Source organism: Schistosoma haematobium, chromosome 1, assembly GCF_000699445.3.
Source record: "Schistosoma haematobium chromosome 1, whole genome shotgun sequence".
Classification (NCBI taxonomy): Eukaryota; Metazoa; Platyhelminthes; class Trematoda; order Strigeidida; family Schistosomatidae; genus Schistosoma; species Schistosoma haematobium.
In genome coordinates, this window is record NC_067196.1 from 13578300 (window position 1) to 13596485 (window position 18186).

The following is an 18186-nucleotide window of genomic DNA, read 5'->3' on the forward strand; positions in this document are numbered from 1 at the left end:
GTATCTGGAAGCCCTGATTCTGCTTCCCGTGGCCTCGCCGGCGTAGGTATAGCATTGAGTCCTAGGGCAGAACTAGCTCTCTTAGAGTGGATCCCAGTAGACAGTCGTTTGTGCGCTGTCCGACTAAACGGAACAGTAAAGGTCCGAAAAGATAGGGACACTCGTCGTTGCCTCTTCGTCGTCTCTGCCTATTCTCCCACTGACTGCAGCTCAGATGATGTAAAAGATGAGTTTTACAGAAAGCTTTCGGACGTTCTCCGAAAAGCTAAGCGCTCGGATGTAGTAATAGTGGCCGGTGACTTTATTGCTCAAGTAGGTAAACTTAGCGATAGGGAAAGACACCTAGATGGATCTTATGGTGTCGTGGCTTAGAGAACAGATAATGGCGACCGTCTGTTGCAGCTATGCTCAGATAACCGCCTGTTACTTGCAAATACTAACTTTAAACATAAGGAAAAACATCTTTTAACATGGAGACCCCCTAATTCGTCCCAACGTTGGACCCAAATAGATCACATCGCTATCAGCCACTGATGGAGGGGCTCGAGAGAAGACTGTCACTCATTCTGGAGCACATGCCTAGATTCAGATCATGCTCTAGTGCGAGCGCGTATTGGCTTGCGTCTTACTGGACGTAGGAAAGACGCTGCAAGGAAACCTCTTAGGGGCCTACTTAATGATAGTCAAGCTAAGAGTATATTTCAGGAACAACTAGGAAAATAGTTAGGCAGCCATGTATGTGATGCCCACCCTGAGGCAGCATGGAATGATATCCGAAAAGCTGTGGAAACAGCAGTGATATCTGCTAGTAAGGTAAACCAGAAGGTTAGGGAGCAACACTGGATCTCAGCGGCATCTATCTCACTGATAGATGCTCGGAAACTCATTCCACCTGGCTCTGAACATAATGAAGAGCGCAGTCAGCTTGAGCGCAAGCTGACAAGAAGTCTACGCAATGATCGCGAACAGTGGTGGGTAGCGAAAGCAAGAGAGATGGAAAAGGCAGCGGCAATAGGTAATAGCAGACAATTGTTCAGACTCGTTAAGGAAACCGGAATTAGGAACCCGACCGTTAGCGAAACAATCTCAGAGAAAGATGAACATATTATTCATTCTCAATCCAGGAGATTGGATCGATGGGCAGAACACTTTAGGGATCAGTTCAACTGGCCTTCAGCCACACTTCGGTTTCTCACGATCTCTAGTCAACCTGAATGGCAAGTTAATGTAGGTCCTCCGTCCCTTTACGAAGTTGAAAAAACCATAGGAAATCTGAAACGAGGGAGAGCAGCAGGCCCTGACAGGTTTACTCCTGAGATTTTTAAGGATGGTGGTCCAGTATTAGCAATGAGATTAACCGAGGTCTTAGGTAGGATTTGGGAACTGGACGTAATCCCATCTGACTGGTCTCAATCACTGATTGTGCCAGTCTATAAGAAAGGACAAAAGTCCTCTTGTAACAATCACAGAGGAATCAGTTTGACTAATATAGTGTCTAAAATATTAGCTTCAATAATACTTCGACGCCTAATCAAAGCTCGTGAAGAGCAGATTAGAGAAAACCAGGCCGGTTTTCGACCTGGACGTGGTTGTATAGATCAGATATTCACACTACGTCAGGTTCTAGAACACAGACACACATTCAGACGCCCCACAATGGTAGTATTTCTCGACCTTAAGGCGGCATTCGACTCTGTTGATCGTGAGGTTCTATGGCAGTGTTTGTCACTGAAAGGAGTACCAAAGAAGTACATTAACCTTATAAAGGCTCTCTACTCGAACACAACTGGTAGAGTGAGAGCTTACGGCGAACTGTCAACAGAATTGATTACCTCAAGTGGTGTTCGTCAGGGCTGTCCACTCTCCCCATTCTTGTTCAACTTTGTGGTCGACGTACTTTTAGAGATAACACTCTCCTCATCTAAATTTACAGGGGTTGAACTTGTACCGGGAGGTTCACTTGTTGACTTAGAATATGCTGATGACATAGTTTTATTTGGTGAAGACGCTGACAAAATGCAGTCTTCTGACCACTCTAAGCAACAATGCAAGCATGTTCGGGATGCGATTCTCTCCCTCGAAATGCAAAATGTTGCTTCAGGATTGGGTTACATCGACACCCGAACTAGTGATAGGGAGTGAAGTAGTTGAGTGTGTCGACCGCTTCACTTATCTTGGAAGTCTCATCAGCCCTTGTGGTTTAGTGTGTGACGAAATCTCAGCGCGGATACAGAAGGCTCGACTAGCTTTTGCCAACTTGCGTCATTTATGGCGTAGGCGAGATATCCGTCTATCAACCAAAGGACGTGTTTACTGCGCAGCAGTTCGTTCCGTCCTACTTTATGGCAGTGAAACATGGCCGGCAAGAGTAGAGGATATCCGTAGGCTACTAGTATTTGATCATAGGTGTCTTCGAAACATTGCTCGTATATCATGGGACCATCGAGTAAGTAACGGAGTTGTTAGGAAACGGGTACTAGGTAAGGATGGCAAATCAATTGATGAAGTAGTGAAACTTCATCAGTTGAGATGGCTGGGACACGTGTTACGTATGCCCAACGACCGACTGCCTCGACGTGCTATGTTCAGTGGTATAGGAGTAGGTTGGAAGAAAGCTAGGGGCGGCCAAACCAAAACATGGCACAAGTCCATGAAGTCACTGACAAGTGAACTGAGTCATGTTGGTAGGTGTAGACTACCTGGTTGGGGACCGCGAGATGATAGCAACCGATGGTTAGAGACCCTGAATGACATGGCTCAAAATCGTTTGCAATGGCGCAGGTGCATCCATTCTCTGTGTTCTCCAAAATTCTAATCTGAATTCTTCATGTCCCTTTTTTCCTCTTTCCAAATTTATTTCACTGGATTATACTCTTTAAATAACATCTCCAAACCCTAATCTTCCCGGTTACTGCTTATACTCTTATTACCTCTACCACTACGGGATTTGAATCGACCACTGCATCTCTGTGCTAATGTGGTGTGGCAACTCGAACTGATGTACGTACGTACGAAGTTCTACGTTGTTACTGACTGACTGACTGACTGACTGACCTCAATCTTCACTGATGAGAACATCTCCGATATTGTGATATAAAGTACATAACCTGATTTTTAATGAATAATAATATTATATTTAGGTTGTTAGGAGCTGATTAGAAACCATGAAATATAATGAATTCTTGCTTTAGTCAAAATAGATATCATTGTGATGTTCACATTAATGTAATGTGTTGGAATCCAAGTCTTTATCAAGGTGTCAATATCAAGATTTCAAAAAACCCCAATAGAAACTTAGACTAGAAAATTTTTAAAAGACTACATTATAACAAATCTGTTACAGGGATTATATATTATACTGTCTATTTATTCCATAATAAAATATTCCTCGAATTCAATACAGACATACTCATGTAGATACATATTCTTGTTAAATAGAGAAGATATAAAGTGTTTAAGCAAAAAATATTAGAATGATACAATAACAATTTTCGTTTGAATGTCCTACTTCATTCATCCATTGAATTGAATAGTTTGTAGGCAAACGTTTGATTGAAAACTCACATCACACAAAAAACATGACCATTTCTATCAAATAAATAAACATTGATGTTTTTTGTCATGAACTTACTTCAGCAATAATTCGATTTGTATCACCCATAAAAAGTAAATTTAATGCTTCATCTGTAGTTGAAGCTGAATGAATCGATAAATTCTTCAAGTGTACTGTTCCAGCTTCAGTATGTTCGAATAGAGTGACTCGTCTGTAAAATGACAGTAATGATAGTAATAATAGTAATAATAATATGTGTAACAAATGTTTAGTTATCATATCCTACAACCGATTAAAAAGGGTAGGTTTCTGACTGACGAATGATATGTTCAATACATAAAAAAATGCTTAAATCATTAGCGTATTATGCCCAATAAGTCTATTTTAATTATAATTAATTAGACAGTAATTAGTGACCAATATCGTGTTTGTGTAGTTCATAATGTTTATTGAATTCCGTAAATGAAGTTACAGTGTGATCACTTGTCAGCGATAAATTATTCGTAGATATCTCAGTTCTACAGGAGGTCAATCGCTGCTTAAATAACTCTGCGGTAATGTCTCAGAATAAGAAGCTGGGTAATGAGTGTTCAAATCTTAGAGAATGAATTAATTTCTTCATAATTATGGGTAAACCTTACTGACGACTCTCAACTAGCATGAGACCACGGTTCAGGATTTCTTTTCGACTACCTCCAAACAATGAACAACTGTTCAAACTATTTTCGTACTAATTATTCTGATAGTACAAATAAATTATAGTCTTGTGGATCATTCATTTATCGTTTTTATTTGATGACGAGAATTTTTCGAAGTCTCTTAATTTATTTAATATAGATGTTTCTACCCTGAACCAAATATAACTTATTGATATCGAATAAGCTAGATGCACATTACTCATCCATATATACATCAGTAAAACTATGATATTACTATTGCCTCAAAATCCAGATAGTGACTTTCAGTTTCCTACTTGAACTCCAAAAAAACGATACAGCTTATTTTTTTAGTTTAAGAGAAACCCAGAAGAACATATATCTATGTACCGTTTACAATTTAAAGGATTTACGAGGAAACATATATTGTATTATCATAACGTGGAGATAAGATTTTGTCAAAGCGTGTTAAATACTCACTTTGGCAAGTTAACTGAATAACAAATTTTTCTAGTGAAAGTCAATCTTCTAGTCAAATTGTGTTATTAGCAGTTCACTGAGTTATAGGAATGTACATCACACACAAATGCTCAGAAAGTTATAGCTAGAGAAACACTGATTAAAGTATAACTTTAAAAACTATTTTACTGATTGTTGTTACTTATATTTTTATTGTATAATTGTTAGATGATTGAACTTTAATAGTTCTATGCTTTCTTCATGGAAAGTTTCCGTTGAACCGAGTTATCATTGCCATACACTTTATTATTCTTTAAATACTGTTAATTAATTATTCCTGGCTTGGATGGCTAACTCCTTTTTCTGCTTATTTATGCATAAACTATGATTCATACATTAGTGGTTCGAAATGCATATAGATAAACGTATGTGTGCTAAAAGATCATAATACGAGCTTGTCTGTGGCGTTCTCTCACTGAGACTCAAGCCTGGGATGCGATTGAAGAAGGGGCTTAAATCGACGGACCATTAAAAGTCAAGATCATCTCGTCAGGCCGCATAAAGAAATTCTAACTACCAAGTTAATATAATAAACACTTTCATGGTCAACATCAGAGCCAATGTTCTCCATGAAGTTGACTGACCTGCCATAAGATTAATATTTATAATAAATATGAAACACAAATTTTAAATTCTTGCATTCAAAGAACAATGCTGATAAACAGATATAAACAATTTTAATTTTAAAGTAGAAAGTTCTAACATTTTTAATACGGTTTAGGGACAATATTAAAACAACTGCAACGAATTTTCCGATAATTTGTAGTCAGTCAGAAAACAGCTTTTACAAATGGATGGAAGAAAAACAATCATTTTATAAGGTGTAAACAAGTTTTATATAGTTCATGAACAATGTCTTCTATTGGTTATTCTGCCTGTAAATCGAAAAAAACATATAAACTCGCCCTAATGGATATACATTGTTCAACTTTTCGAACCATTAAAATGAGCCAGATAGATTCTTCAGTCCCTCAACTATTCCTACTCAGGGTTAAGGGTTTTATCACGAACTAACATTAGCCAAAATGCGAAAATGCTCGGTATACATCTGGATAAATGGATTTCGAGCAAAAATGCAAGAAGCGCTATTTGATTAGTTCATTTAGAAGATATTCGAGTACGATCAGGTTACACTTTGTTTCAGGATAAAGGGTTGAGGGTTACCATTTGAGAACAGTCGATCAGTCAGCCACAACGTAGAACCAGGCACATATATGCGTCGGCCCAAGTTATCACATCTCATTAGCACAACAATATGAACACCATTTGATAACAGTGTTGGTTTGCCTGTTATATACGACCTACAGAGTTAAAATCGAATATTCGACACAAATAACACTGTCATTTTAACTTGGTTATTCCGAAACACTAGTTTACGCTATCATATTAAACTTTATGAACAGCATAGAAAGGTATTTCTACATCTCATTATACGTCATATTTAAATTTCGCTCAAAAGTCTACAATTTTTGTTCTTAAGTCTGATTAACTCATCCCCATATCACACTTTTACCTTTAAATACGACACAAGTAATGACTTAAATGTGATTAGACTTACGGCAAATCTTCAAATTTCGACGTCATACTATTGTGTCTAGAATCTAATAAATCATAGCCAATTTCATTATAAATCTCCATATAAGAAATTTTTAAAGTGTATTCACTTGATAAATCCTTCAAATGAAATACAATGGAAAAAACAGCCAATAAGTACAGATGATTAAGCGTTTGCGGTGTACAAAATATAAACTGAAGTTTCCAAATGATAAATCATTATTGAGTTCTGACTAAAAAGCGTGGATAATATCACATCAAAAGAGATCAAGTTTTTTTTCAAGTTTGATCTCAATATTTGATGGTGATATGATGGGATAAATACGATGCAAAACTGAACATTAAGAACTATTCTACCTGACTTTATTGTTTAGATTTTCGTTGGATACTTATTAAATACTGAAGTTATTGTACTTTGTATTTTTCTATTTGTCAGTTTATTAATGATACATAAACTGTGAATGTATATTGTACCTTTCTTCACATACTGTCAATTTAGTATGAACTCATTAATCAGTTCTCTCCCACTTATAACGTGGTTATGCTAAATATTGTAATTTCTGAATGGTGTTGACGCATGGTTGAGATTTTACTCTTTACTGTTGTATAAGCTGTGTCATGAAAGTGAACTGTGGGGTTTGAAGTCTTCCATCTGTTGTATCCTGTTCTATTCTAACTATCAGGCGGGCGAGAATGAGAGAACTATGTTGTGGACAAATTGTTGTTCAGTTTTATTCTCATCTATCGGCTCACTATCATAGTGTCATTGTTTGGCCGAAGGTCGTTGGCACTAGGTAAAGAGTCTAGACAAATTGATAAATAGTAGGACTAAATCAATATACTTACTCTGTATCACTCTCTGTACCCACAAACCCTAAAAACAGCTAGAAATCTGTTTCTTACCTCCACATCAGGTAATGAATTCACACTGTTAAGATGTTTAAGAACACAGACAAAAGAGTTATCCATTCCCCCATGAATTTCAGTGTACTTCTTTAGTTAATACAATTTTTTCATAAAACAAATCGTCAAAATGACTGAAAGGCTTGTTATGATCGGACCGAATGTGACGCCAGTCTATGAATGGTATATTTCAGTCATGTTTAACTTCAGCTAACACGAGACATATTGTGATTATCATCCGATATCATTGATGTTTTATGCGAAGCATGATCTGGCTAGTTTAATTAACTAATAAAAATGACCACAAATACTTGTCAAAACTATACACGTCCAACGGAACGAATAAATATGATCGCATTACGTAATCAATCTGAGGAAACATGTAAAAACTTTCTGTTGCTCTTTATAGTTGAGTTTTTATAAATATGTAATGTAGTTCCTACCTTTTTATTTCAACAGAAATTGAAATTGAATGTTTATGCAGAAGAACTTTCAAATTAGCAAACTTAATTGTGTTTATTACGTATTTTGTTTCTCATGAAAATGGAATAATCCAATTTTACAATTACACAATTCAAACATTTCTTCCAAATTCCAATAAATTTAACTTTTCACAATGTTAAAGTTTTTAATTACACTTCAAAATTATAGAAATGACTAGTCTTCTAAAGCTTTCAGCTATGTTTGATTCAAGAGAACTGATCACCTCAAGGAGTGGAACAGAATCTTGCGATATTGCGAAATGACTGAAGTTAAATATGTAAACCATTGAATAGAGAATTAATGGTTTGATAGTTAGGCATTCACAGTGAGATCGTGAGATCCTGAGTCCGATCTACTGTGGAATAGTGGACGCTCACTGTTACTAATGGGTCCCACATGATTAAACAGCTATCCAGTACTTTCTAGTTTTCAATGGTGGTCTAACTATAATCCTTGTAAACTACGAAAATTCAACAGTCTCTATTGAAACGCTTCAGTTTATTCTGAAAGATTTGGTGAACTGTTTAATTGCTTTCATAACAAACAGACAGCAACAGCAAAACTAATGAAAATCAAGAACCGTTGAATAATTATTTTGTCCCAGCATAGAAATTCTCAATGCCGAGTCAAATCCACAACCTTAAAAGATCACAAATAGCCCGATGTCTATAGATCAATTATCTGGAATTCACTGATTCATATTTCCAACACCAGTCACTTAGTATTAACATAAGATCATAACTTTTCTTTAAACAAGCCGAGCATAATTTTATTCCCGACTACTCATTAAAGCTTTTACAATGAAATAACACGGGTTATACCAGCTGATATTTAAGAACAATCTTTGAGATATAACACTTTGAATAACTAAATTGTTGATATAACTTGTAGCCAGACCAATCTTTTTTCTGATGACAGTAATCCAGAATGAAATATCGGTTTTTAACTGTAACCAACCCAATATTTATTTTGTTTAACATACTCTTGATTGTTATATGTTCTCTAAACTGGTTAGTTTAATTATAAAGATTTCATTGCCATTCTGAACAGTATCATCAGAAATTTCTTCTCGTAAAAGTGGACCCTGAGCATTTCGTTCAGAATGATAATGAAAGCTTTGTGATTAAACCACCCAGCTCAGAAATTACAACACATCCGTAAGTACTCACTTCAACTAGAAAGCTGACTACTGATTTAATAGATCTCCATTACTTGAGACAGTCAAAACTTCTTCAGCCCATTGAAAGTCTTGAAGTACTTAAGTGTTTACATTTTACAATGGACGAGATCGGTGGGGCTTAAGCTAATACCGAATTCAAAATATGTTTTCAACCAGTCATCGAAATGAAAAATGTTGCCAACAAACAATAGAAGCTTACTTTTTCAAAATGATCAAACAGATAAGCAAGACATCTTGGTATGATACCTCTTTCTGAGTATTTCTCTGCGCCTCCTGTGATTGTATAGGTTTTTCCACTGCCTGTTTGACCATATGCAAATATTGTACCATTATAGCCTAAAAGAACTCTTGGAAGGAGGAAAAATTCAATCTAATCAGAATAATTTTGATACATGCAACGAGGCAGCTAGATGAAACAACTTTGAATTAAACGTCATTTAGACTTCTTTTAATAAAAAGAGTTCAAACAACTATGATTTACGGTAAAACACCACTAAGATATTAAATTTCAATCATGTGATTGGATGACAGTGATAAATATCGACGTTTTTATGCGAAAAACGAACTCATCTTTAGAAATAGACAGAAATAAAACGATTATTTTAACATGGTCACAGACATTTACATAAATTATCAATACTAAGCTAAGATATCAAAGAATTTTGTCATAATTGATACTATTGTTACTTTGACTCCTTTATTTCTCATGTCATTGTTGTCCTCTCGACATGGTGATATAGAGTGTAGTGACTTGTAATGATGAATGTTCTTGGTAGATCCTACTTTGTTTATGACTGACTGAATGACTAATTAGTTGAATTACAATCATATGTATTCATCTTAATGAATGTTGGATATTGAATCGCCAGGGGTCACCAGAAGGAACTTTAGAATGCTTATCAATCATATTTGAACCGAAAATATTATCTCTCATTCTGATCCCTCAAACCTTAAGCTATGAATATTAGTTTTAGTATGTTTTTTCGGGTTTTTTAACACTAAATATTTTTGTGATGGATAACTTATTGGAAATGATTTTCACCGTGTCAAGTGTTAGGAAAGTACCCACCGAAGACAATGGAAGGTGTTTGGGCAATGTCATAAATTCATGAACATTAGATTTGGGTGCCAATGCACTGCAGCTCAGTGGTTTAGAGATCAGGAGCTTTCGCGCGAAACCGAAGGGTTGGTTGAAATCTCGTGTGGAGAAGTCGTGGATGTTCAATATCAGGGAATCCTATACTGGGATTAAACAGTAGTTAAGCTCTTCTAGATTACCAATAAAACTAATTTAAATCGGTTCAGCTCAGAAAGATGATAAAGTACTAGACCAAAACAATTGTATCTATTGTCAGTTTGTGTGTTCCTAATGGCGATGTCTTACAATTTATGTACATTTCCTTTGAGTCATATCGTTAATGACAAATTAGAAAAAAATATATTCAAAATATTGGAATAGTCACAGTAAACTGAACTATTTGACTTAAAGATACTATTCCACCTACTTGTCTATAACTGACTTAGCAACATCATTGAATACTTGATTTTGTCCAACTTTTGTATCAAATATGGCATCAAATTGAAAATTATAAAATTCTTTTCGGTTACATATAACTTCATCTTGTTGAGTATTTCGAGTACATTCAAAAGTGATTTTAGGCCTTTTAGACTGTTGACGCTGTCCTTGATGTTGTTGCTGTTGTTGTTGATGATGATGATGATGATGTGTTAAATCATCAATGTTGTATTTCTAAAGTGGAAAATTTAAATATATGTTACATTATTTAACTTACTGATATTTGTTTTTGATAAGGAGATGGACGAAGACGAAGATAAATTTGAATAGTTTGTCTCACCATAATAATTTCTTTTCATTAAGGGACTTGAATAAATATTTTACAATGAAAGTTTTAAATAAAAATTCATATTATTTATATAAATTCAGTAATGAAAATATTTAAATATCAAAATTCTTAGCATATATTAATTGTTTATTATACATAAATAGAAAATGTCTATTTTTCATCCATTTAAGTATGTTAACTGTGGATTATTAACATAGAAAGATATGTTGATACTTGATTTTCATCAAATATTTATGTGAAATGAACTCTTAAAAAGCTAAAAGAAATCAGATAGTTGTACTAGGTTTGAGTCTATTCATCAGTGCGTAGACGTGGCCACATAATGGGTCAAACTGAGAAGAATCAGTACGTGAGAAATTGAAAAATATCTTTGATTAATTAAATCAAATCCCAATACTCTAAATTTTTTTACTTAATTCAATTCAATATATTGCTTAAACATCATTCAACTAATACTGGTAAAAAGTTATTTCCTCTTCGATCTGACTGAATTTCATTAGTCCAATTCAAAAACCTTAGGAATTCATCTCAAAGGTATTCTCACCTAAGAGTATACTATTAGTGTATTATTATCGCCACTCTAACGGTAAAGTTTACTTTACAGAAAAGGAAGAGTAGAATAATCAAAATGGCACTTGGAGAGAAAAGTGTTTCCCGTATAAAAAACTGTGAACGTTATACACATTGATTTTAATCTAAACCTACCAAGTTTTCCTGACAAAATATTTAGTATTTGTTATATCCCGATAAGAATAATGAGTGGAAATTTTTGGGATCCATTTATGGACCAATACTATGAGTATATTTTTATCGTGTAATTGTTATGTAACTAAACTGTTCATATTCATGTCCCTCTTATCATGAGTTTTATTTTGACCTATTAACTATTATTATACGATTTACCATTCTCGAACTATTCCCTGTCTGTTAATCACTACCTCCCTCATTCACAGCCACTTTTGACCAAATATTGTACAAACGTTATTTTAAATTTTATGGTACGTTGTGGTCTGTTTGATTGGTATATAAACCCCGTATGCTTGAAATAAAAGATTCATATTGCAGAGTCTGAGATTGGTGTTCTGGACTTAACTGGCTGGGCTAGACAGGAAGCGAGACCAATCAGGACTCCAGGCTGCTCGCACGTGTTCATGCGTCACTTGTTCGATTGATAATTCGCTGCCCTCTGATTGGCGGTATCGTTGCGCTATACAATAAACAGGGTACACAGGTTCACAAGTTATAACAGTATTTAAACCACCAAACGGAAGAAGTATTGTGCTAATTGATAATCTGATTTATACGTTATAAATCAGTTGTGACACGGAATCAAATGAATTGTTTAGTGAAAAAATTACCCTAATTTGTGTACCCGATTCTTGTATAAAGAAATCTTGGAAACTACCGTCAGAAGAAGTGGTGTCTGTGACTTCAATTGACTATTCCGAGAGAAAACTAGACATTCATAGAAGCTTACTAAAAAAGACTAACACAGGCAAACTGTCCCCATGACACAAATCTGAATCTGAAATATTTTTTTCACTTTCACATAAATTACTTATCAATATTTAAGTAGATGTTAATGATTTAACGAATATTTTCGAAAAAATGTCAAGGTGTTCATATCCAGTTTATAGAATTAGTCGAACGAAGAAAGCAGAAGTGAATCCAATTACTACCGGATGAAATGAAGGTTAAAATAGTTCATAAAAAGTTGGCAAACAGTGACTAATATCCTTTCGTAGTATTCTTTGAGCTGTATTACACATCATCAAATTTATAATGAAGTTGCTCTTCCAACTATTGATGAATGTCAATACGTAGTGTTCATGAGCAATTATTAAGAAATTTAAAGGTCTTGAACTGAGACATATAATGTGGTTTGCTTGAAAAAAGGATACTCATTAATATGATATATATATGTATATATCCACCTCCTGTTATACTCCGGCCATGAAGATGAAAATGCACCACATACACAAGGAGTTGCATTGATGCTGTCCAAACAAGCGCAAAATGCGCTTATAGGATGGGAATCTCATGCACCAAGGATCATCAAAGCCTCGTTCAAAACAAAGAAAGAGGGTATTTCGATGAACATCATCCAATGCTATGCGCCTACCAACGACTACAATGAAGACGCTAAAGATCAATTCTACAATAGGCTCCAGTCAATCGTCGAGAAGTGCCCAAAAAAGGACCTGACCATTCTGATGGGAGATTTCAACGCCAAGGTTGGAACGGACAACACTGGATATGAAGACATCATGGGACGACACGGACTGGGAGAAAGAAACGAAAATGGTGAGAGGTTTGCAAATCTATGTGCCTTCAATAAGCTGGTTATAGGCGGCACCATATTTCCACATATACGCATACACAAAACCACATGGACTTCACCGGATCACTCTACACAAAACCAAATCGACCATATTTGCACCAACAAAACGTTCAGGAGGACGGTGGAAGACGTGAGAACCAAGAGAGGAGCTGATATAGCATCAGATCATCACTTGCTGGTCGCCAAGATGAAATTGAAACTCAAGAAGCATTGGACAACGGGGCGGACAATATCACAAAAGTTCAATACGGCCATTCTTCAGGATACTAATAAACTCAACAAATTCAAGATAGTCCTCAGCAACAAGTTCCAGGCCTTGCATTAGAATTATTATTATTTGAATTATTTGAACACATATATATTGGTACAGGAGAGCGCCAAATATATATGCGCCACACAATTTTAGTTCATTAATTGCGTGTGGGCTGCGATACTGCCCGGGTGCCCAAACCGAAGCAGGTGGTTATCTTAGGGGGCCATTCCCCGAGCCTTTGACCTAAAGGTCTAACCCACAAGGCAGTGGAGCATCGTAAGGAGATGCAGTCCCATGGTAGCCGGTGACCGAAAATTGGTTCATACGCCATTTGTTCCCGCAGGATACTGGAGCCCATGTGCATCATAGATTTGGAATCCGGTTAAAGCGCCGGATATTCGCTTTCGCTTTTCGTCCTCTCATTTTCGTAAACAACACCCCCGCCACGAGAGGGCAGTGAGTAGGACTTCCCTGGCAGAGGCTGTATACGCGCGGCCGTATTAGAGTATTTCGAGAGGGAGGGCGAACCCACCCCGCTCTCGGCCATACCAGGGCATTTGGGGGCCAAGCCCCCAAATGCCCTGGTATGGCCGAGAGCCTTGCATTAGTGATGTTAATAATGGCTCTACAAAACAAAAGCGCAGTCTAAACTTATGTACACGTGATCAAACTTCGCGTAATGGGGAAAAATCGACACGTGCCAATCGTTGTGTTCCTAAACATACAATTTTGAAGTGAGCTCCATATAACCATGTATCTTTGAGATGGGAACATCCGATAACTCTCTGAATTTGAACGTTAGATCAACGATTAATTACGAAGACCCAAACCAAGAAGCTATCGTCTGCCGACATGGATAGGACCAACAATTGGTAACTTCATAGCCAGATGCAGTGTCTTGACTTAGCCTGCAATACTATTCTTCAAACCTACTATGCCGCTGACAACCATTAAACGTCGAGGTTAGCGTTGGTTTAGGATATGTAATATATGTCCCGGCGATCTAAGCTGACAAGGACTCACAGTCTTGTCAACGGACACTTTTATCTTTGCTTAATGTCCTATGTATGGTTTCAGGACTGTTCACTCAGTTGTTCTATGATACGAAAGCAATATTACGCAGACACCTACACTAAAAAATTGCAGTTAACTCACGTCCTTTAGTTCCAAGGGCCGTGTTTGACGATCACGAAGTAATGTAGAGTGAGGGCTCCTTGGAGTGTACTCCTCCATTGGTTAGTAGATGGATATCCATCTCACATACACCACGAGTGACGTAAGTTGTCAACAGTCAAGAAAATTATTTAATTTTTCACTGTAATTTTGTGTTAGATAATGATCTATACAAAAAGTGTTTTTTTGTAGGTATCAGTTCTCGCCAATCGTAGACCAATTGTTCTATTTCGACGTTCAAAGGTCCAGTGAAACGTAAGGTTTTAGATGTAGTAGTCATATTTGTTGTTGATTTATTCGAAGCGGTTTGTATTACTGTATTAGTATTCAGTGAAATTTATACTTAAAGTTTGGTTTTGAGGATTTTCATGGATATTATTAATTGGCAAAACATTACTGTATCCACCACAGATATTTATGATCTGTCAGAAACAAACATTCTTTAAATTATGTCTTTTTTGTAAATTCTCTCACCAAACTGTTCTTTATCTTTATCAATATAGTCAATTATGAGCAGCATATAGCATGGCAGAAATTTGTGTTAGCCCAAGTTCCCACATCTGTCTTGTTTATTTTATCAACGGCCGAACAGAAATGTGATAATCGGCTCAAAATTCAAAAAGCAGATCTATGTACTGTTTGAGATCGAAAATACTTCTAATCTTCCATAGAGGAGATTTGAGCAGTTTTTAAAACACAAGCTGTAGAATATTACCCTATTTAAACTGACATATTAATGCCAAATAAACTGTAGAACAGCAGATTAGTAGTCTAATTCCAACATCAAACACATAAGCAAAGTAAAGGATTAGCCCTAAAATTCTTACGCCGCACTTTCATGGCTTAGGCTTCAAGATTTGATTATGTTTCTGAAACATCTTAGACGATTCCCTGTTCATACATTCATGTCAATTTAAAGTAGATGCAGCCCTAAACTTTATCTCAGTACCTTAAATAACGTGTTTACAGAGCAAATATGAATTATATATGTGAATTGGCAGTATTTTGTTTATTACATATTGAGACATATTTGCTGAGAGGAGATTAATATAAAGTAAGACGATAATTTATTGCAGAATATTACAACTAAGATATAAAAAAGACATAGCAAAAGTGTACAAACATAGTTAAAAATGGAAATAAAGGACATAAAATATTAGCTGATTTAGCTTTAGTTGGTCAAAAGATCATTTCAGTGAGTTTATGGTAAACTAAATGAACTTACATACATTTCGAATTTCTCTAATAACTCATGCAAGTCATAAAAATACTGTATAAAGGAACCTCGAAAAGAATATGTGCTTGAAAAAAAGCTAAATTTTGTTGACTATTACCAAATTAAGATTAAAACCTTCCTTCTCAGACCACCAGGTGTGATCAAACATTTGAGTACGTGTGGTATTTGCACGAACTGATGATCTCTTTGTAATTTATTGGGTGCTGATCACGAGTTTCAAGTATGCATTAGGTTCATTTCTGTTTATCTAGCTCCACCTGCCTTGGGTGGCACTATTTCAGAAATTCTTAGTTGGCGAGTAATTCAAATACTTCGTTACTTCACTATATTACTGGACAGTTTAGGAGTCAAATTTTCGTCCTAAATTCTGAGATACCTGCTCAAAAGGCATTGAAGTACATAGTGTACACCTTGTCTGTTGGTCTAACCACTTGTCTCACTATATTTTCTTTCTATTAAATTCGAGTTCTAGGTTAGTAGGTATGCAATCATCTTGAAAATCTCAAAATATATTTTAGTGTAAGCTTTAAAGGGGGTTTTAAATCAGCTTTTATAGCAGCCAGTGAAAGGGATAATAAGACAGCCAAATTCAAAAAACATCAACACACAAGTTAATGGAAGCTTCAGCGTACCAAAAAAGAACAGAGTTAAAATCTTCTAGGGGTGCATTTCGGCAATTGCTTTACTTAGAGATGAATTTTTGAAGTCACTGAGATTTTCTAAAGTTTGGACAATCATGAGAAACATTCCGATCTATAGCATTACTTTTTATCGCCTCCGTAACGCCACGATAGTAAGCTCAGTAGGTCTCTGATGAAACTCAAAAAGACTACATATTTGATTATTAAAACAGAGAATGAGTGGCCATCTAGTTAAGACTATATTTAACTATCCGTGATTTTATTCACTTTGTATGTTCGCTCTCATTGTTCTTTATGTTATTAAGGAAACGATAGTCAGCTATTTTTATATAACTGCGTGGGAAAATATCCATTCAAATGACTAGTCAGAAATGAATAAGTCGACGAGACTCTAATTTAGCGACGACCTTTGAACGAATCTTAAATGACCTTGATGATTATTAGCCAAATTGCTCAAACGCTTCTGATTGGCTCGTCGCTAAATTAGAGTCTCGCCAATAAGTCAAATACTTTAGTTATGGCCATAGTATTATCAACGGACGAAACTTAGCGAACGTATTATATATATATATATTACTTCAGCGACAGAGAATAACTTCAGGCGTCTTAAAACTCTGATCAGTTTGTCAGACTAGACGTTGGGACGGAAGCTTGTAGATAAATATATATCGATTGAGTTCCAATAATGACGAGTCACAATAAAGTCAACTATTCCTGAGCGATGACGACGGCTGTGCTTCTTCGCACTGTCAGTAACCGCAGAAATGTTAGAAGAGGCAGCGATAGCTGAATATTATGAACAAACATTGGGATCAGTACACATACGAGAAACCTGTTTCACACGTGTCATAACTGTTAACACCACAGTATATTTATATTTTTCACCGAGAATTCAGTCTAAATACATGTGTGTCACCTATGCGTATATTTATGAATTGTTCCGTAAAGCTATAATACACTGTACCAATATATTGTTACAGCTAGCTATTCTAATTGCTAAAGAAATTGCAGACGGTGTTTGTAACAAATTCACTGGCAAAACCCTACATATAAATGTCGTAAAACTGAAGTATATTACCTGAGCAACATATTACGGTTCTATTATTGACACTACTACAAAAGAATTCCATGTTTTCAAACAAGCAGGTAGTGTCAAAAAATTCAAAAGCGTGCGTTTTATTATTTACATGTAAACAGTGTAGTCCAGGTTAAAACGAAGTGTCATGAATTTACCGAATATGATATTGCAGTGATAAGACTAGAAGAACTATGCGACTGGATTTATGCTGTTCTCAGTGGATATTGTTAATCATCTAAGGGTTGATACGATAAGCTTTACCAAGTTGGTGTCTGTATCCTTCAATCTAGTCAAGGCTGGTGAATAAGTCCCTTCGTGAATGTATGTTATTAACAAGGGTTGCTGTTATATTCATTAACGTAGTGCTTGACAACAGAGAACAAACGAAATAAATAAGAAGTTGGACACGGATGCTCCTGGATATATGTTTGAGTAGTTGGATTAACTAGTACACAGTATTATTAAACAATCAAAATATAAAAGGATTGAGTCAACACCACTGAACTGAAGTGCCATTAGTATTAGGATAAAGCCGGAATTAGAATTGGCTTTATATTGACACTGGAGGAGCATAAGCCACTCACCAACATTCTCCATCCAACTCTGTCCCAGTTGTTTCGAGTTGCTAGTCGTACTTTTCATGTCTGCTTCCAGTTCTCGGAGCAGTGTGTTATTTGATCTTCTTCTCTTCCTGTTCATTTCAGGATTTCAAGTCAGCGCTTGCTCCTGTTTGAGGGAAAGCTGGAGGGT

At 35.9% G+C, this 18186-nt stretch overlaps 1 protein-coding gene across 2 annotated transcripts in view; it reads right to left on the reverse strand.

Moving 5' to 3' along the window:
- KIF6_1 (Kinesin- protein 6) overlaps positions 1–17510 on the reverse strand; it is a gene marked incomplete at its 3' end in the record, with an annotated part of 52339 nt that extends 34829 nt beyond the window's left edge. Inside the window, exons 1-6 of one of the 2 annotated variants that reach the window (XM_051210639.1) lie at positions 17437–17510; positions 10642–10730; positions 10354–10598; positions 9048–9195; positions 6287–6402; positions 3632–3764 (exon numbers count right to left, since the gene is read on the reverse strand). Coding sequence is in view for 1 of the 2 variants with exons in the window: in XM_012942495.2 (XP_012797949.1) it covers positions 3632–3764; positions 6287–6402; positions 9048–9195; positions 10354–10598; positions 10642–10707 (708 nt within the window). Of the gene's footprint in view, positions 1–3631; positions 3765–6286; positions 6403–9047; positions 9196–10353; positions 10599–10641; positions 10731–17436 lie in introns of those variants that run through there. The other variant, XM_012942495.2, reaches the window with a different exon arrangement.
- Between the last annotated feature and the right edge of the window lie 676 nt (positions 17511–18186).